General features: G+C 45.8%; 1 protein-coding gene across 1 annotated transcript in view; it reads right to left on the bottom strand.

The window, feature by feature from the left end:
• LOC147673708 (uncharacterized) overlaps positions 1 to 20,997 on the bottom strand; it is a 63,237-nt gene that overhangs the window by 10,831 nt on the left and 31,409 nt on the right. Inside the window, exon 2 of the mRNA XM_086947627.1 lies at positions 20,058 to 20,218. Coding sequence (XP_086803753.1) covers positions 20,058 to 20,195 — 138 coding nt within the window. The 5' untranslated portion in view covers positions 20,196 to 20,218. The remainder of the gene's footprint in view (positions 1 to 20,057; positions 20,219 to 20,997) is intronic.

Here is a 20,997-nt window from a genome sequence, read left to right as displayed (position 1 = left end):
GCTCCCTGACAAGTATCATGGGAGTGGAGAGGAAGTGGTGCAGCGGCCAGAGCTGCTGACTCTAGAGCTGGTAATCCTGGTTTGAGTCTCTGTGGTGCAACATCCTGTGATTCTGGGCAAATCACTTCATCTCTCCGGGTGATAAGTTGTGCTAAATAAATCTGAGCTCTCAAAGACATGAGTCTTACAATGAGGAAATGGACTCCTTTGCAGATGGCTGTGCATTGAGAGATGTTATTCTCATCTTGTCACGCTTGAACCAGTACTGTCTGTCTTACACACTTGTAGACTGCCGTAGCTGTGTTCAAGCTGTATCTTGTTGCATCAAATGGGTGTAGAGTGCACACTCTGGCACCTGGAGATGCTTTGCAGTGAGATTACCTTGGCATTTATTGGTGCACCGTGGCATAATCATGTCTTTGCAGTACAAGCGCTCACCTTGGGTTGGCTGTGGATTAAAGTAAATTCCTCTATTTTAATGCCTGATCTGTCACAAACCTGTCACTGAAGCGCAAGCACCCCCTCGATATGGCTGTGCCAGAAGCATGGAATGCAGGGAAGTGCTGCCTTAACATACCTGGAGACATCTCTGCATTGGCTCATCTCTGGCCATGCTTGGAGCCCAAATATTACAAGCATAGGGCCCAAAGAGTAAAGTACACGTGTGACGCCGTTGTCTGTAACATATAAGCAGAGCAGAAAGTTGAGTAAGAGGAATAAATGACCTCAACTGCAGTGGCGGAGGAGCGTCGCCCCACTGCTATTTGCAGTGCAAAAAAAGAAAATGATAATAACAGGGCGTTATTATAATTTTTTTTATTTGCGGGAGTTGGTGCCGGCTGGGCTCTGTGAGGCTAGAGCACGGGAGGAGTGGTTTGCACTCCTCTAAGTGAACATGACGGTTTGGCTGTCCTCTAGGGCCAGCCAAACCGTCATGCGCACTTGGCATGTTCTCCATTGGGTTACGTTGCACAGCCCAGTGGAGTACGTGCCCAGCCTCCCCAGGCACTGCCTTAGCGTCCAAACAAGACGCCAAGACTAATTGTGATTGGCTGGGAGAGTCCAGAATCCTGGGTGCTTCTGGGGCTTCCAGCAAAACAGACGGAGGAGAGGCCTGTGGCAAGATAGGCGTATGGCGGTGCGGTGGGGCAGCGGAGAAGGTACGTTTATTTTTAATCCACCCCTCGCCTCACCAACCTTGTTCCGGGGCAGCCACCACTGCTCAGCTGAAGCCCTACGAACATAATCTAATTGAGGTGGATGAAAACCCCTTTATTGTATCTTTTTGATCAAATAAAGAGGTGAAAAAAGAAGCTTGCGTGACCCATAGCGAATCACGCTGCTGCAAATCACATTTGAAGAGCAACTTTCTTATTTTTGTAAGAAAAATTACAAAAAATGACTGTAATGCTGCAGCTATCTAATGAGTAAATATCTCAGGCTTTAAAGGTCCAGTTTCTCATCTCAGCTTGTCAAAGGGGAATTATACCTGATTTATTGGCAGCTGTTAGGGCACCCACATGGCATGAGTGGGCTTTTCTCCTGGAACAGCTATCGCAAGCCATGCTAGGAAGAGATCAGATGAGGAGATGTGGCTCTATTTGCACAGTGAGCGATGGTCTGTAATACCACCGAGGGTCAGGGTATTCGCCGTGAGGCTGAATGTGAGGTGGGTTGTAAATGACGCCACGATTCTGAAAAGACACTTTTAAAACGGTGTTCAAAAATTTGCAAACAAGCATTGGCAATGCATCGGTTTCTGCTATGTGATGAATAAAACATTGGTTTTATCAATCATCATCTGGGACGAAGTAAAGAGCTCCCTGACAAGCAATGCTGGAGTGGAGAGGATGTGGTGCAGCAGCCAGAGCTGCTGACTCAAGAGCTGGGATCCCAGTTCAAGTCTTGGCAGCGCAACATCCTGTGATTCTGGACAAATCACTTCATCTCTCCATAAGTTGCTATATAAATCTGCTGCAAGATAGAAAAGCAAAGAGGCAACACTTTATTAAAAATAGCTCCACCAAAGAGGATGATAACGGTATTTCAGCTCCGGAAATTGATAAGAGAAGTCAACGAAGAACACAGATTGGTAAATGCAGGAACATATGCTACAGCCAATAGAAAAGGAGGAAAAGTAAGTGGCAAGCACAGAAACCAATGAAAAGCCAGGAAGGAGCGGCAAATGTAAACCTGGTTTAAGTTTATATTAAAAACAATAGATTTCACAAGCACAAGTGTTGTGCAGGAGAAACTAAATTAATTGAAAACTTTTTTTTTTTTTTAAATGCATCCCGTTTACCTGTAAGGAAAACGGGCGGATTTGAAAAGAAATGTTGTTTTATTCAAAAAGCAAACGCAAACATGGTGGTCTGCTGTCCCCAGCAGGCCACCATCTCTGTGATTGTAGCCCATTCCTAATGGTTTGCAAATTGCGACCTGCCTCATGAATATTGATGAGGCAGGTCATTTGCAACCCTATAGGAAATCGTCAAATGTGTCTGAGACACATTAGTACATTCCGTTTTGTAAACCGCAATTTGCGAGTGATCGTACTTCTGGCCCAATATCCCATGCTTAAACTCAAACTTTTTCCCTTTTTTCTATATGTGGAAAATAATTTCTGCCTGAAGGATATTTTCCTACATCCACTCTGAATCTGGGAGTGATCCATTTGCCTTTTTACCCAGCAAAATAATATATGCAGGCACTTGGTGGGAGTAAAAATCCAACTCTTTCTAGGGTGGAAAGGGAAGGAAAGAAGTCAGTGAATGAATGCTGACAAAAATATCCATATTTGTTAACATTCACACACTTCCAAGGGTAACCTTTCCTTGGAATGCCCACTGCCCCAGCTCTTTAGTGGTATTTACTGGTGTGAAGAGCTCCACACTCCTGGCGGATATCGCCACGCATATAAATGGCCTACATCTGCCAGGAATCACTAGTGAAGTCCTCATGGGTGTCATTAAGATAAACTTTGTTTTATACATACTTTGCGACTGAATTTACATTTGCGACTAGGCCTCTGTATTGTGGTACTTTCAGCCCTGCCCTAATTACAGAAATTGCATAACTGCAACACCAGAAATTCAAGCAAAGTACACTAAACTGCAAGGACTGGTTAAAACTCCCAAACCTGACATGGGTCTTCATGAAATTCACCATACGCAATGCACCATGCTGTGGAAAATTAATACAGTTTGGTGAACATTATCGGCGCCATCTTGCCCCTTTCGAGCCCATTCGTGCGCGTAAGCGGCAGCCATTTTGAGCACCATGGCCTCCCTGCCCCTCGCTGATAGCCAGCGCGTCTCTCTCTCTCTCTCCTAACCTCGCAAGCATCCCCCGTACGCTGACAACCCCCACTCTCTCATGCCTTGGGTCATAAACCCCTCTTCAGCGCAGCTCCGCCACAGAATCCCATCCTGTTCCCAGCGCGACACCTCCCTTCATTCCTTTCATGGTCTCAGACCCTTTTGATGCAAACCCCCTTTTCCTGTGTCCCCGTTTGTCTTCCTTGTTCCCAGGCCGCCACCTGGCCCTGCGGATACTGTTTATTACCCCGTACAGTAGGAAGCTTCCCCTCCCCATCAAAAGACCCTCGAGCCGATCAAAGCCCCCACCCTATGAGATCCGATCAACCCCACGCATTCCGTGAATCGGCGGAATGCCCTGCTGCGCGACACTCATCACCTGTTGTGACCGGGGTGGGGAATTCAACTGTAAATGTATGTGGGAACGGGCCTGAAGGGGAGATTCCGAGGATGTTCTTTCAAATATCAAAGTGTTGCGAGAATGTGTTACGTGTAATAAAGGTCATAAACCCTAGTATAAGAGGCCAGGCCTCAGAGATGTGGTTAGAGCACCTCGTGACGATACTTGCTGTCTGAATTGATGTGTTCTCCTCCGGAGAGAATAAAATCCTCGTTTCCTGCCTTCCAGTCTCCAGCGCCTGCTTCTTCATTGATTAATATTGGTGGGTCATAGAGGCGACACCGCCGGGCAACATAAAAGGGTCTTTGGTTACTGGTTGTCTTTGAACCCCTTTTAACAATTGGCGCCCAACGTAGGGCCCATCAGCGACTCGTGGATCCAGTGGGAGAGGTCCTGACGACAGAGTGAACGACTGCAACGATCGGGAGGTACCCTGTCCGATAGACCCTCGTCTGACAGCCGATCATCCGAACTTCACTGGTTCCGAACAGACCTCTCTCGAGTGATCTGCGGTCCTGACTGGGAACCATCAGGAGTGCCACAAGAAGTACGAAGAGAAGAGGACGATCGGGCGCTGGATTCGGAAGACAAGAAACTGTCCATGCGGTCCGGGTAAGGTCGTGTAAACACGACGAATTGCGAAAGTGATTGATAATTGAAAGTGATTGATAATTGAAAGTGATTGATAATTGATGAGAAAATACTAGTATTACTTTTTGTTAATTTATTTGGAGATTCGCTGTCTGCAAACGGAGAAACAACAGGCTCTCCCTTTATAAACAGTGAAGGTTAGGTACGCATCCGTCGGACCTATCTTTCTCCCCCACTGAACAATTGCCCCCCCCCACCCATTGATTAACTGTTATAGATTGTTTTCTGGAGATTCTCTGTCTGCAAACAGGGAAGAATAGGTCCCCTCTTTGCAGATAGTGAAAGGGTAGGTGACGCGGACCTTTGCGAGCCTACTTATTCTCCCCATTGACCATATTGATTTTTTATTTTTGACCTAACATTGATTGCTCAAGATTGGTTCATGAGGTATTCACTGCCTACAAACAACGTAGATTAGAAATATTCTGTCTAGTCTTTGCACGCAGTGATAAGATAGGTAGTGCTGACTATTATCCCCATTGTGATCCGTCATGCCTGTCTTCTCCCCACTGGTTAGTAGCCTGTTTAGCCCGGACCGCTTATTAGAGATGAACCATCCGGCTCCGCTGGAAGGCACCCCTAATAAGGACATGTTCATGAAGCATGGATTGATCGCTATAGCCTATAGTAAGCTGTGGCATAAATATACGAAAAGGGATCGAGAAAGTCAGTGGCCACTGAGAGGATCCTTCGATCTTGACAAAATAGAAACGGTAGAAATAGCCCTTCGTAGGAATGAAACAACACCTATTATGCTCGATAGTCTCGGTATGTGGCGCAAAGAAGCCACACGACGAAAGGAAAGCGATGAAGTCAGAAAGGGTGAAGAGACACGACGGACAACCCTCCAAACGTCTAGTAGGCAAAGGGAAGGGCCAGTGATGGCACAGTTCCGAGGAGTAGACATGAGAAGGGAACAGTGTAAAGGGATGTGCCGACAGGACAACCCCGGGACACAACGACCCAAAAGTAATCCCCCGACACTATGCACAGGACGAACAGATTTAAAACAAAACCAATGTGCTTTCTGTAGATGTCTCGGGCACTGGAAAGCCCAATGCCCGACTCTACAGAGCATAGGTAAGAACGGAGGGCCGACAGAAAGAACAGGCCGACAGAAAGGGAAAAGGCGCGAGATAAAAACCAATCAGACTAGTGCAGACAGAACAGATAGAACCACCCCGTTTGATTATGCTCGATGGCACAGATTTCGTCAGACCAATTTTAACGACATGTTAGAGTTCTGGGACTGATTGCTCTCTGTTGCTCCCCCACTCTGAAAAACAAACACAATTACAGGCCAGTGTAAACAACCCCCGTTAGAGAAAGGACTCAAGGAAGCCAAACATCTATTATATAATTTAGGATTTAATTACGGTAAAGAAAACACACAACCAACGGTAAATAGAATAACTAGTAGAACACTCTCAAAAGCAAACTGTACTAATAGGAGAAATACAAAACATATTACGCTCACTCCGGAAGTCCTCGAGATGTAACAGTTCGATGGTCCCGCCCACCCGAAACACATAGCACGTGTGGGGCGGGGCCTGCCAGTAGCCATGGACCAAAAGAGATCGCCGGCGAGAAGGTATCGGAGGCTCCACAAAGCAGGCAATGAAATGGTCTTCCCATGCTACCCTTCCAGGGATGGCGTCCCCCGGGGCACGAGTAGGGAGGGGACGGATGCAAATGACCCCCTCCCTCGTATCTCCTGGTCCGGCCATCACGAATTCCTCCATCGAACGGATGCAGGGTGGGCAGGGAGGGAGAGGCGACGCGGACGAGCCTCTCCCGCCTCCGCAGGTAGGAGGCTTCCCTGCCCTGGCCCGGCGCCGATGTCCTCCAGCCGGGCGACGGCCATATACTTGCGCAGCACAGAACTTACAATGTCCGACGCACATATATTTGCGCAGCACAGGACATACAATGTCCGACGCACATATATTTCCGCAGCACAGGACATACAATGTCCGACGGGCATACTTGAACAGCACCGGACGTACAATGGTCCCCCAAGAGTCGGAATCAGGGGTGTAGGGTGGTCATCATGTGCACCCCTGATTCAAAGGGACGGCGTGGGATGCGCCGGGAGAGGGAGGCGGCACAGACGAGCCTCCCTCACCTCCCCAGATGAAGGCTCCACTGCTGCACCCTGGCGCCCCGAACCAAAATGTCCTGCTCCAACAGCATGATGTTCTGTCTTTCATCACCACAAGAAGTTTCTTCCACTCCTGATAGATACGACGAAGGGCGGCTGCCGCAGGGTCTCAAAATGGCGTCTGAGGCCCTCGGAAGGCGGGTCTAGGCCGCTGGAGTAACTTTGTCCGAAATTGCAACTCGGGCACTTGCCCACCTGGGCGCAAGCCCCCACCATCGACAAACATCCCCTCGACTTTGAAGATTCTACCAAAGTCCCAAGAGCCCTCAGCCCCTTCAGGCTTCCGGTGAGGAACAGCTGCATTGATCACTATGGAATAACCACGGCACGGCAACAAGATGGCGGTGCTCTCGTGTCTGCATCAGCTTCCGTCTGAACCACCCAGGAACATTATGGGCTAACGAACTCGAGTAAGTTCCGACTGAACATCAACATGACCCGGTAAGAAAGACTCTATCTCCCTCCCTCTCTTGATTGGCGGTCCACACCACCAGCCCCTCTGTTAGCACAGGTTTTTTTGAACTGCCGAAAGGGACCCTGGTCCAACCGCCAATCGTCTGAGACATTTTTTGCCCCTGATGCTACTTCCGGACTAAACCGGCCTTGCCCAAAATGGCGCCGGTATCAATAAGAACTAACGGATGCCTCGTGGTGTTCCTTGGCTAATGAAACTTGATGTACTAAGATTTATATACGAACCTTTGCGCACTTGATGAAAAAGGGAGGAGGGTTCACTTGACGAACATTTGAAAGGGGTCCCGTAAAAATGTTGATTTCAATGAACGATTTATTTTGATATTTATTGTAACTGGTACATAACGTCGCTTATGATGCACGCCCACGGTACACATCTAGGAAATGTGATTACAATGAGCTTGACTGTGTTTCCATTTATGAACTGAAATGCCCCTGATCCCTCATCACGCAATGAAACGTTTTTAGTTACTTGCAAATAATTAATTAGGCCTTTTTTTAACATGTTCTTGTGCTGCAAAATAACCCCCCTACTGTATGTGCTTCCATTGTCGACATGTCCGGCCAAAATATGATTGCACTCTCACATTTTACGTACTGGACGATTATGCAAATAAGGGTTTTCCAAACTATGAATAGGCATCACATACTTTTGTAAATGTGGGAATTGGTGGGAGGGCTTTTTCTGTGCGCAACCGTTCTGCTCTTTTTTTAAGGTTATCTGAAAAATGGTTGTTCGGCCCTGGATTGATGAATTGAATCAAAGATATGATACGCTGCCTCCAAAATATGCGACTAAGCTCAGGAACTAACGTATGAAGAAGGACCTCGACTTCTGAGAATGGGTAAAGTAAAGCGGTGTGATTGATAGAACGTTATAAAGGTATGGTGGTCGAAGGTACTAAGGGACAGGGTTGACCAAAGAACTGATATGCCTTAGAACATCACAGCTTCGGGAATGATTTAAGGATCCCGATGACCAGATACATCTACAAAACTAGGTACCTCGCGCTAGGCACCTCTGATTCCTCTTTTTAGCGTTTCCCTACACACGATCCATAGTGCCACCCTCGAACCCCCCATGAACCACCTATCACACTGCCCGCCCCCTTGACTTCAGAAACCAAGAACCTAGGGATTATATCCCGAGGAGATAAGTACGAGTATGTGGTAAGTAAAGGACTTTCGTGCCCGTACATTTGATGTGCTCGAATGTTGTTCCCCCTCCCTTTTCCTCCCTTTTTCCCTCTGCAGGTTACATTGGAGTCCCGATTAGGGTATCGTAAAGGATCTGGAGCCACGTCACGCCCGATGCATGAAAACGGACTAACGCTGCAAGACGACACAAAAAAAGACGCCCTACTCAATGCGCGACCTTTTTGTACCTGACCTAACGCTCTTCCGTCCCAAAACTGCATGCTTTCTACATCCTAACACAGACCCGAAACGTCTAACGTTGGGTAATGCACTGAATAGCCCAAACAATACACGGTCATTCTCCATGCCACACGTGTACTATTTGGCCTATTGTTACTCTCTCTCTCTCTCTCTCTCTCTCTCTCTCTCTCTCTCTCTCTCTCTCTCTCTCTCTCTCTCTCTCTCTTTCACCCCTCCACACTTTCCCTCTTCCTAGCGACTGGCACCTAATTGGCGAACCTGGTGCACCTCCTGATTGGCCCCAAATACCACAAGTATTTGCACAAATTCGTCCTAAATAAAATTGTATCGATACCACGTTACTACCTCTCCTTTTCTGCTAAATATGGATGAAAATTAAATTGACCAAAAGGAAAGGGACAGGTAAGACGACTAAGGTTCCCTAAATTTGACCCACAGTCAGGGAACTATTTGTCAGTGGCTTCTATGATAAAAAAAAAAAAATGTCTGTGGTAATGCGACCTTCCCCATTCCAAATTGATTCCATACCCCAAACAGTAAGAAATGATCGAGACACCCCCGTCTTCCCAAAATGCCCCCAGTTCGGTATCAGCTGCCCTGAACGAGAATCTGAAAAACGCCCCTTGCTCTAATTCGCTGTGTTCCTAATTGTTTTCCATAAGATCCCACCCACCCCAAGGATAAGTTTAATAATTATCGCGAGCCCCCCCCCCCCCGAGTTTTTGTAGTAGTCAGGTTGCGAGAAACTATATAGAAAGTTAGAAAGATGTGTGCAAAGTTAGAATTAGATCGAAAACTGAAAGAACTTGTTGCAGTAAACCCTGTTGAAAATAGGATGTTTAGCTAAAAGATAGGACGCATTGATGTAATGGAGAGTCGTTTAGCCTATGTTCATCCCTCAGAAGGATGCCTATCAGACTATGGTGAATAGCACGTTGCACTTTTCCGTAAGATACAAAGCCCTGTAGACCGGCCTAGCCTTGCAAGACTCGTACTAGGGAAATGGGTCTCTGCCAGAAGAACTGACATCTACTGTAATAGACGAATGCAATGAATGGGTACCAGACCTCGTACCACGACAAATGAATGTAATAACCAACAAAACGCCAAAGAATTAGCCACAAAGGGAAGTTGTAGGAAATCCAGCAAACCCATCATCAAATTGTTTATACGTTAGCTGCAAATCTCAATGTAGCGGATGTTTACCCCAGTTGCTTGGTGTTGGGAGAGAAATAGGTTTATGTAATTACCTTCTTCTGCAAAATCTCTAAAGACTGTCTTTTCGAACTCATTTAAGGGTACCACTGTCGGAGGAGAAAGAGACCGGATGTGGGAGCACGCGGCCTGACTGCGGATCGCGGAACCTCAGCGACGGAGGCCAAGGCGAGACCACAGCAGTAAGGAGTCGCAGGATGAGGCACTGTTTCAGACAAAGCTAAGGAAAGGGCTGACCTGAAGCCCCTGCTCTATGATCGACGTGTGCCAAAAAGTCCCCGCTCTCTGAACCTGGTTACGGACCCGCCTGTCTCAAATTCTCCGTCCCCCTGATCTGTTCCCGACTTGGCCCTGCTCCATCCCCTCCTCCTCCGACCTACCATAAGGACTGTTCACACACACACCTTTCCACCTGAACTTCCAAGTTCCTCCAAATCCTACTGAGCTACCCAGAGAAGGGTGCTCCCTGCGTCAAAAGGGAGGGAGCTCCGACTAAGTAGACCACGAACTATGTTAATCCCAGAACGGTGACCAAGAACTCCACCAAGGGTCGCCTCTAAAAGAGAAAATGAACGAAGTATGTGGTTCTACCCGCTGCTGAACGCCTCGATGATGATGGAAACAACAGGAAAAACCCACCACAGAGACTCAAGAAACAAACAGACCCCACAACTCAAAGACAATTGCACTTTTCATCACAATCCTTTTTCTGCCTCCTAATAACTATGCTCTGGGTTACGGAAGAAAATGCACCTGCTCCAAAACCGTAACGCATTTCTCCTATGAGGTCTGGCGAAACCAAACAAAATGTACCCCTGCCCGCAGACCTCCAACGACTCAATCCACATGGACATTCCTGTTGACAGAACGAATTGTAATCCAGGTGCTTAACAGTGCCAACAGAAGACGACAAAGACACTGAGAACTCTGATTTTTATTTTTACTATACCTCATTTCTCTCCCAACCACCATTGGACTGACTATGCTCCCACCGAGTACTAAAGGGACTTACTTATATGATAACTTACCAGTTCTTATTCCAAATGACAATAAGTATCTATGATCTGTACCCAACGCCCTCGCTACATAATTCTAGTCTGATATTGCATTACGATGACTTTTTCTGCAACCAACTTAACGATGAACCCGCCTACTAGATGATGAGATTTTTCAATGTGATGTTTATAATGTGATGTTTTTGTACAGTTCTTTTGCCTAAGTCCCCTCTCCCTTACTTATGACCGCTGCAATAGGTATAGATAGGAAACAGGCCAGCAAGATGTCTTGGAAATGTTAAAGGGAGGACTGTGGAAAATTAATACAGTTTGGTGAACATTATCGGCGCCATCTTGCCCCTTTCGAGCCCATTCGTGCGCGTAAGCGGCAGCCATTTTGAGCACCATGGCCTCCCTGCCCCTCGCTGATAGCCAGCGCGTCTCTCTCTCTCTCTCCTAACCTCGCAAGCATCCCCCGCACGCTGACAACCCCCGCTCTCTCATGCCTTGGGTCATAAACCCCTCTTCAGCGCAGCTCCGCCACAGAATCCCATCCTGTTCCCAGCGCGACACCTCCCTTCATTCCTTTCATGGTCTCAGACCCTTTTGATGCAAACCCCCTTTTCCTGTGTCCCCGTTTGTCTTCCTTGTTCCCAGGCCGCCACCTGGCCCTGCGGATACTGTTTATTACCCCGTACAGTAGGAAGCTTCCCCTCCCCATCAAAAGACCCTCGAGCCGATCAAAGCCCCCACCCTATGAGATCCGATCAACCCCACGCATTCCGTGAATCGGCGGAATGCCCTGCTGCGCGACACTCATCACCTTGTGACCGGGGTGGGGAATTCAACTGTAAATGTATGTGGGAACGGGCCTGAAGGGGAGATTCCGAGGATGTTCTTTCAAATATCAAAGTGTTGCGAGAATGTGTTACATGTAATAAAGGTCATAAACCCTAGTATAAGAGGCCAGGCCTCAGAGATGTGGTTAGAGCACCTCGTGACGATACTTGCTGTCTGAATTGATGTGTTCTCCTCCGGAGAGAATAAAATCCTCGTTTCCTGCCTTCCAGTCTCCAGCGCCTGCTTCTTCATTGATTAATATTGGTGGGTCATAGAGGCGACACCGCCGGGCAACATAAAAGGGTCTTTGGTTACTGGTTGTCTTTGAACCCCTTTTAACAATACAACATGCCAAATTTCACCACCTTACTTTCTGGATCGAGGGGGGGAGGTCATAAGATGGATAACACTCTAGCCTCCCATTATTCTAGGTTTACCAGATCAATATGGTCCATTTTTGTTTGCCCATGAGCTGTGAGTCCCAAACCATGCGCTATATTTTGGGCACCTCACCCCACAGTTCCCATGATATGTTTAATACCTCAAAACCCTTCCTCGCGATTTTGACCGTGGGTTGCCTAGAAAATATGGCATGTTCTCACAATAAGGAGAGGCTGAAAGTTACTTTTGGATTTTGTTTGAGGAGAGGAGTCTTTTTAAAACCCCTCCCCTCTTGAGAGAGAGAGAGAGAGAGAGAGAGAGTGTGTACCACACACAATGGCGAATGACTCTGTCCCCATTGAATGTGCAAAGTATGACTGAGTCAACATCAGTGTGAGAACCATGGCACTGCAATGAACCATCTACATAGTGAGTTTAGTACATCCGAGTGAGTGATTTTCAAATGTTGTATCCAATAAACATTTAATTTGGTTCTCTGAGCATTGCGCCCCAGTACCCAAGCCTCTGTAGAGTTATTTCTGTGCATGTACAAAGTAATAAACGTTGGACAAAGTCGTGTCCTAGTTCTTGCTTGTGGCGGCTGTTTACACAGTACTATCACTTGGTATGTTCCAAGTCGCTGTACACTCCCTTTCGGAATGTGATTCAGAGCATTTAGTCCAGGTAAATGTTCTGACTTCGAAAGCGTGATGTCTCTTGCACAGGATTCACCCCTCCCAAAACTGCATCAGTCCAGGATTAATTATAAAACCTTTCCTGGGCATCGCCCAGCCCTACCCTGTCCGTCTGTGCTTTTAACAACCTTTTTCATTTTTTGTTTTACTGTCTACAGTGATTAAGAAGGGGAGAGACCGACGGGAGGGCTACACCCTCGCTTGCAGGAGATCTCTGATTGAGCACCTGTGTTTGTGTTCAGGTGTACAATAGTTGGCAACCTCAAAGTGCTTTCACCGGAAACATTAACATTAAAAATATATGACTATAAACATAGATGGGAATACTAAACATCCACACTGCACTACACTGCATGGCACTGCACTCCCCCCTCTTAACTGCCTGGTCGCTCTTCTATTACAGTCCAAGATCCTAAAATCTTGGAGCGAAATGCGCAGGATTTTACGCCCTGCATCTTTCCACGTGTCTCCAAACCATTGACGTTTAGGGTGAGCCCCCACACTTGAGTAGGCTAACCCAGGCACCTATCTTTCTTATGAAAAGCTCTCTAGAGGGTGCAGACATAACCAGGGCCGGCTTTAGGTCAGCGCGACCGGTGAGGCCGCACTGGGCGCTGACCTGAAAGGGAGGCACTGCCACTGAACTCTGGGGGGCGCAGTGTTCCTCAATAATGTACAATTTAAAAGCACCTCCTGCAGAGTTCCTTGTGAGCTCAGCTTTCAGGCAGCAATAAAATGTCATTACGGCTCTTGTGATTAAAGTTCCTTCCAGCGAGAGAGATCGAGTTTTGTCTAATGGCAGTTTTGACTCGCCATAAATTAGTGCAGAGTGTTAATATGTCTGAACCAAAGAACATAGCTGTATTTTATGTGGATATCTGAGTGGAATAAAAACGCCTGTCTTTACACACACTTTAAAACAAATCAAAAGTATTGCAAAGCGGGGTTATGGAGAGATGTGTGGCACTTTTGCCTTGGTTGTAGTGAGGGAATCTGAGTAAGAAGTCATAGGTGGGCACCAAAAAAGATTATCGCACTGAGTTCCACCAACGCTAAAGCTGGCCCTGGATATAACACCTGCACCAGAGTGGACGAAGAAGAGCCTTACTTCTACAGCAGAATGGACCATGCTAGTGGATCGACACAAAGACTTACAGACATAGTGGAAGCCTTTGAAGCACTTATTAGGGGAGGTATTTAAACCTCTCCTGTCCGCCAATGTTGTGTGTGCTAAATCTGTCTCTGCGTTAGATTGCCAATAGGGTTCTGATTCTTGGAGGATATTTAGAAAGTCTCTGTTTTAATGCCCTCCTGCCCCTACCAAAAAAAGTAAAAATTTGGGCACATGGCTACTGCAATGAGCTTCTGTATGCAATTATGTGGACACCGATATAGCGCTCTAGTGCCCAAAGGTTTTTCGGGATCCACCAATTAGCATCTAAATTCACAAATTGTTAAAACAAATTAATGGGAAAAAAGGAGGTGTACTAGTCAACAGGCATGGAACACAGCTGAAGGGCACAACTGTGCCAAATGGGTACTTTGCACAGGACTTGCCCAAAGGCCTTACACAGGGGGACTGAGGCAGTAGCTGGCTTAATTTCTAGCCCAGTCCATAGTTCAATTTGCCGAAGTAGCTTCTTCACAGGTCACAGCTACCACATTTCCATTCTGTGTAGTTTGTGCATCAAAGGAATACCATAACAGGGCTGGGTGACATGACTGTCACATTGAACAATTCTGGTTTTAAGTGGAAAGCCTTCCACAACCAAGCCCAGCATGCATTTGAAACCGGTTCCCCTGGCAAACAGGATTATAGGATTTAATTCTGACTAAAAAGTCAGTCATCTAGCGGGACTGCTAGGACACATTCCGAGGTGACAAGGCTATGAAGATTTTCACCACCACCTGACATTCATTCGTCACCTCAGCTTTGCATTTTTGAAGGAATATTCATAAAATATTCCTTGTAACAGCTTGCTAATGTTGCCCCTTTTCACTGAAGGTGCTTCTATTGACTTGTTGAAAGGAGTGATATTTGTTGGCTCTAAATGTTACTCTGTGAGTTGGACATGTTTGGTTTTATTGGAGTTTTCTTTGCCTATTAAAACAGTGATTCCTGCCTGCACTTTAATACTGATCTCCTTCGTGTTGCTCGTACAGAAGATGATTGGTAATAGCTGTGATTTAGGACTCAGTGAATCAAAATACCAAGTTCGCGTTTTACAGCATGTATTGCTGCCCACCAGGGAAACGCCCGGTGCCCGCTATGGCCAGTCTGGCCCTGAATGCTTTGCACATCCGGTTTTATGATCTCATTAATGTTTGCACATGCCTGTTTTGAATCATTTTGAAGCTTCATTTCGCTAAAAGTAACACGCGAGAGGTGGCAACTCCGGCTTGGGTCTCTCATCCTGCGGTTACCGGCCATGTCAGGACTTGGGCCTAAATGTGTGTGCAGGCCAGGGCAAAAGCCTGCGTTTGGTCCACCCGCAAAGACGAATGAGGATATAGGCTGCTTAGTCTCCCTCAAACGGCATTTGGGGGGCATGGTACACGGTCACTGCTTCCAGGGTGAAGCCACTGCCAGAGGACACTTTTGCATCAGTAAAATAGACCATTTGCATGGGCAGAAAGATGCCCTCATATGAATGTGGCCATGGCCCATGCAAATAAGGAAATACTGTTGTTGCAGTGCCGTTTCTGGATGCCCGAGCTACAGATCCTGCAGGGCAAGCATCCAGGTGGGCGTTCGGACAATGGCAACGTAAGGACTCAGAATTCCACAATCAGTAGTAGGGGTGAGTGAAACCATTTTTTTCTGTTCTGGTAAATGGATCACTGAGCAAATCAGCAAACGTTTGTGATCTGCTACAGCCAGGGCTCGAGTCGGGGGTACACGCAGGTGAACGGTGTCCCCCCCTCTTTTTTTTCACAGGGTGGACGCCCTAGCCCCTGCCAAGAACCTGGGCCCCACAGAAATAAGCTGAACGTGTCCCTGTGTAATTTTCAGACATCGGGACACGTTGACCACGTGACGTCATGAGATTATTTGCATATTTATTTATTTATTTATATCATTTATAGAGTGCGCTGTTACCAACCGGTGTCCTGGCGCTGTAGTGATAGCTCCCGTTGGTTTCAAGCCTCCTGCCTAGTGATTAAAAAGCCACGTTTTAAGACTTTTCCGAAAGGCCATCAGGTCCATGCTCTGTCTCAGTACCATATTGCTAGTCCCCCCACTTCTTTTTATAGGACTTGTACCCTGGCTAGAGCCTGCCAAGGATGAAAAGCACAATGTAAGGACGCCACAGGATACATCATTCGGCCATTTACAAAGCATGGGGCCATACATATTAGGTGTTTGGAACAGGTAACTCCATTTCCGGTCCCTTTTGTTAGTGTCATTACATATAATGTTGGGCCCAGAATTGGGACTAAATTGCTGGACCCGCAATTCAATTGTCAGGGCCAATTCTGAATGCAAATCCTAATTCAGGGACTGTTTCTACATAGATTTTTAGTCTGCTGAAAGAAGTCAGAAAATGTTGACAAAAACTCATTTTGATCTGGCTAGGTATGTTCTAACACTGGGTAATCCTCAGAATCTGGCAGGCCCATATCTCGCTTGGGAATACTGCTCCACACAACTGATATATAGGGCCTCAAAACAGCGATTTTAACCCATTGACTTCCGTGGACCTACTTAATCTTTACTGGAATCGGGGGACCCCCACAGAATCATTATTGAATCACCACTTAGAGCCGGGGTACCCCAGCCTAAGCAACTTCGATCATTTGAACTGCAAAACAGTACACAAAAATACAGAAACAAGCATCTGTCAGACTAATACACAAATGATGACTTATTTTATTTAATTCGCAAACAAAGACACAAAAATCAAAGTTTTGATTTTAATGAGATGGTTGGAGTTTCTAAATTCAGTTTATGCCACCACTGTCCATACTGCAGTGTGTTTGATGCACTTGCACTGCTCCCACCAATCAGCCTGAGGATGCCAACTTATGTTTAGCCTCCAATTTCAGATTCACATTTACAGAACATTTCACCATTTTCAATGTTGCTTCTTTATTTAAATACATACTATTAATCTGCTAATATTATTTAATTTTCAAAGCAGTCCCGGACACCCTCAGTATGGATTGTAGACCCTCTGGGATTCAACGACTGCAGGTTTAGAACCACTGCCCTGGGGTAGAGCAGGGTTTGCTATGTGAGGGCATGATCAGAGGCACCTTGCTCCTTGAGAAGAGTCCTGTAGGTTGCTACCAAGGCCCCCTTTCAGGCTGGGGAAGCACCTGCATTGAAGCTTGGAGGAGCCAGTGAACCACCATTGTGCATCTCTGTGCTATACACTCTACCATGCATACACCAGAGGGCATATTTGCAAGCCCTTATCGCCACAGCAACGTACCTTTTTATGACGTTCCTGTGGCGAAAAACCCTTCTTATTTACAAGGCAGCGCTAAGCCACTTAAAGTGGCTTAACGCCGCCTTGTAAATAAGGCCCCCTTTCAAACTACACTTAGCAAGGAAAGGGGCTAACAATGGGTGTTGTTGTGGGCGTTCCACCGCAACAGCCATTGATTTTTACACTTCCCCCTATTTGCAAGGGTGGTGGAAATAGGAGGCAGTGCCAAAATTAGGAACAGGGAAAATACTTCATTTGTCCTCGTTTTTGCTTTATCTGTGTGTGCTGCATTGTACAGCACACATAGAAACAGCAAATAGCCTTGAATGATTTTTCATGTGCAGGGAGGTGTCCCTTCCTGCACATAAACAATCAATTAACAAAATGACGATTTGCAACTTCTATGTGTGCTGCACTTTGCAGCGCACAAAAAAGTTACAATTCGTCATTCTGGATTGTTCATGTGCAGGAAGAGACACCTCCCTGCACATAATCAATGATTCCCTGCAACGCAGACACCCTTGCACTATGCTGCAAGGGTTCCTGCATTGGCGCTATGCAGCTAGATTTAGCACCAGCGCTAGGGGAAACGCAGGGGTGCGCCACATTCTTGTGAATATGGCACATCCCTGCATTTTCCAAATGTTTGCTTAAAACCACTCTTTGCCATTCCCTTGTAATTAAGCCCCCAGGTGTTTCTGTTAGTGCACTTACAGGCTTTTGCTAGTGGGACGTGTTGCCCTGTTCGTTCATCTACTCCTTAATTTGTGTGACACTGGTAAGATGGGTTGCTATAGCCATCATGTTAAAAGTAGGAATGCTATTTGTGGTCAACTTGTACGGTGGCCTATTGGATGCAAACATGTGAACTCTGGGATACTGGTTCTCATCGGCCATATTACATGAATAACAGAAGCCTGTTCCCTTCCTCGCCTTGTTTTACCATCCTCAGACTGGGAAGTTTTTTTCTACTTCACCAGTTGAGATTCTGGTCACTGCAGGTGATTTTTGATATTGTTGATCACAGTTCCTTGAATGAAGTTTATTTGTTTTAAAACCCTAAACTATTCCACTGCTCCTGAAACACAGAGTGCAGCTGGAAAACACTGCCTGCCTCTACTGAGAGAATGTGACAGCTTATTCCACATCCCCCCAACTGCTTCATCTGTCGCATGCACCGTAAAGTATTGCTTCGCCTCACTGGGGTGATATCATTCTATATGTGCGGGTTCCATAACAGTTTCATCTCCCAGATCCAGCCTGGAGGTTTCCCAGAATGATATGTCACCTAGATAGACGAGCTGCAAGTTCTCCCTATGACAAGCTGGCTCAGAATTGATGCATTGTGAGTTATGCTTGGACCCTGCCTGAAGAAGAACACTCCATAAATGGCATGATAGGCCAGCATCCATAAATAAAAGACCAGAAAGAATAAATTGGATCTGAAAAGTTACTCAAGCCTCTTGCATGGCAACTGAGACCTCTGTGTTATGAGTTGGGTTGCTCAACATGAGTTGAGCAAGTGTAAAGGTCCTTTGATGAGGTCAATCAAATGTTGGCCATTACAAAAAGAGTTTAAAGACCAGCCTCTTATTAAAAAAGAATAGATCATTACTAAATGTAAGGCCATATTGTGTTCTCCAGAATTCGACATGAATGTATTATTTGTTGCCTTTTTTGGCTACTTTTGTCTGTGTATATGTCATGATTTGTTTCACAAGCAGTCTCAAGTTAGGCTACTTCACATAATCCATACATTAGTGTACAAATGCATTAAAAACAGATTGGGAAATGTATGACCTGCTATCGCACACAAAAGAGGTAGAGAAGACATTGCAAACGGTATTGAAAATGGAACAGAAACAAGATTGTGTTCATTGTAGTCATGAAAAAGCAGACTCAGATAATCTCGCATTGGGGAAGGGGGGAGATAGAGTAAAGCAGAAGCATGAGATAGAGATGAAAGAAACTCTAGAAAGACAAGAGGAAGAGAATTAAGAACAGCAACTAAGAGAAAGAGAGAGAAAACTAGGAGAAGAAGAGACAGGACAGGAGGGAGTAAGACTTCTCCTTTGAAGATTTGTCGAGCGCGTGGCTACCCGAAGGCTTCCCAGCACTGGGAGAGGAAGCATTATTCTAATCTATCAATGTGGTAGAGAAGTTATTTGGAGTAGAGCCAGTTTTGAGGAACTTTCTAAATTTGAGTTGATCGGGCGCAGTTCTCAAGCCGATAGGCAGTGAATTCCAAAGGCTGGGGGATATGTAGGAAAATTACTTTCCGCCCCATCTGGCCTTCTGAGTGCGAGGGACCTTTAAAAGACCAGTATTAGATGACCTTAGAGTTCTATTGGGGTGTAAGATGTGAGAAGAGCCCTAATCTGGACACGGCAAAGGAGAGTAAGAGGGACAACTATATGGAAGGAGGGAAACAGGTCCATGATGTGAGTGACAGGAAGGAGGAATTGACACTGGGAAGGTTTAGATATGTTAGACAGATAAACAACAAGGGGTGAGATTATATGGGCACGGGAAAGAGGTGTTTCATGGGTAGGAGGAGGTGAGACAGCAGGGGAGTCGTGAGACGCCAGGGTGAAAGCAAAGGAAAATGTGGGTTGAAACCATGTAGTACTGCAGCACAAAGGGTGTCTCTAGGAAATGATTTTTTTTGCTTGGTCTACTGGCTACTCTAACATAACATTTAAGTGGTTCAGTGTTTGAATATGAGTCATGTAAGAATTTTAAAAGGGTGCAATAGATTTGTTCTAATATAGGTACCTCTCTGCAGTTTCCATTTAAATGCAGCTCTATGAACAAGTATCCAAGCATAAAAAAGTTAAAGGAAGTATAAAATCTGATTCAAATGGTAGTTTTTTCCTCATCAGTAACTGTACCACAGCTTTAACCTTCAAAGCAGCTGGTCCTGTACTATGCTTCTGTCAATGAACCATTGCCCTGCATCAAAAGCATACTCATGCCTAGCTGTAGGGATGGGTCTCTGTTTCCATGTTCATGAATGTGTGTGCTTAACTATGCCAGGAGCAGGGCATCAGCTTGAGGCCAGAGCCAAATCTGGAACTAAGTCTTGTCCTAAACATACCTCGATAATATCAGCAAACTCATTCTGGATCAGAAGATTGAACTCGTCCTTGTTTAGCTTGTCTTGGTGACCTTCTTGGCGACTGTAGCTGCTGTAGGTGTCAATGATGAGCTTAACTGCCCGGAGTAACCGCGCCATTTTTCTCGTCTGCTGCTACCGATCTGAAATAGAAGCATTGTATCATTTTCCAATTTTCATGCACAGCATGGTTGGTCGCAGTCTCATTTCCCATGAATACATTTTTACGAGTGGTCCTGTTCCCATGTAATCATTTGAATTTGGATCTCATATACAATTCTGTTAATTTGCATACCCTTAATTCGATAAGATGTCAACAAGAAGTGGGGTTGTTGCTTTGCCCAACATACAAAGAACCCTGAATGAGTATACATATTTTGGAATTAAGGATATGTAAATTACTGAAATTGTATGTGAAATTACACTTTGCCCTGATGAAGTCCCTTCATTGGAACGAAACGCATTGGCTGGCTCTGTCCAAAATTGGAAAACGGGTTTGAAAATAAAGAATATTTGAATAATCCAGCGCTTGGAGTACAATGTTTCTGACAGAAATAGGCTTGAGCCTTTGACCATCTGATCACAAGTGATTGCAGCTTTGACTTCTTGGACGTTTTGCAAAAATTATGTGATAAGTGTTGCCCTGTTGTACAGTGAGTATCTTACAAATAGATTTGGTTTTGTTGGCAGTCAAAACTGTGGGAGTGTGCACAAAGGTACAACAATTGGGAATAACAACCTGTGTGGTCTTTGAGAATCGCTACTGCCATTTGATTTGTGTAAAATTACTAAAGAGGTTAAACTGGTATAAGAAGTCATATTTCCTAGATCCACAGTTGAGGACATGTCAACTGAGCCACATCTCATGAACAACTCTACCACCTCTCAACTGAACCATAAGCCCATACCCAGCCACGGCCCG

Source organism: Lissotriton vulgaris, chromosome 12 (assembly GCF_964263255.1).
Source record: "Lissotriton vulgaris chromosome 12, aLisVul1.2, whole genome shotgun sequence".
In the NCBI taxonomy this organism is placed as follows: domain Eukaryota; kingdom Metazoa; phylum Chordata; class Amphibia; order Caudata; family Salamandridae; genus Lissotriton; species Lissotriton vulgaris.
Note: the sequence above shows the minus strand (reverse complement) of the source record. Positions and strands in the feature narration are given on the sequence as shown.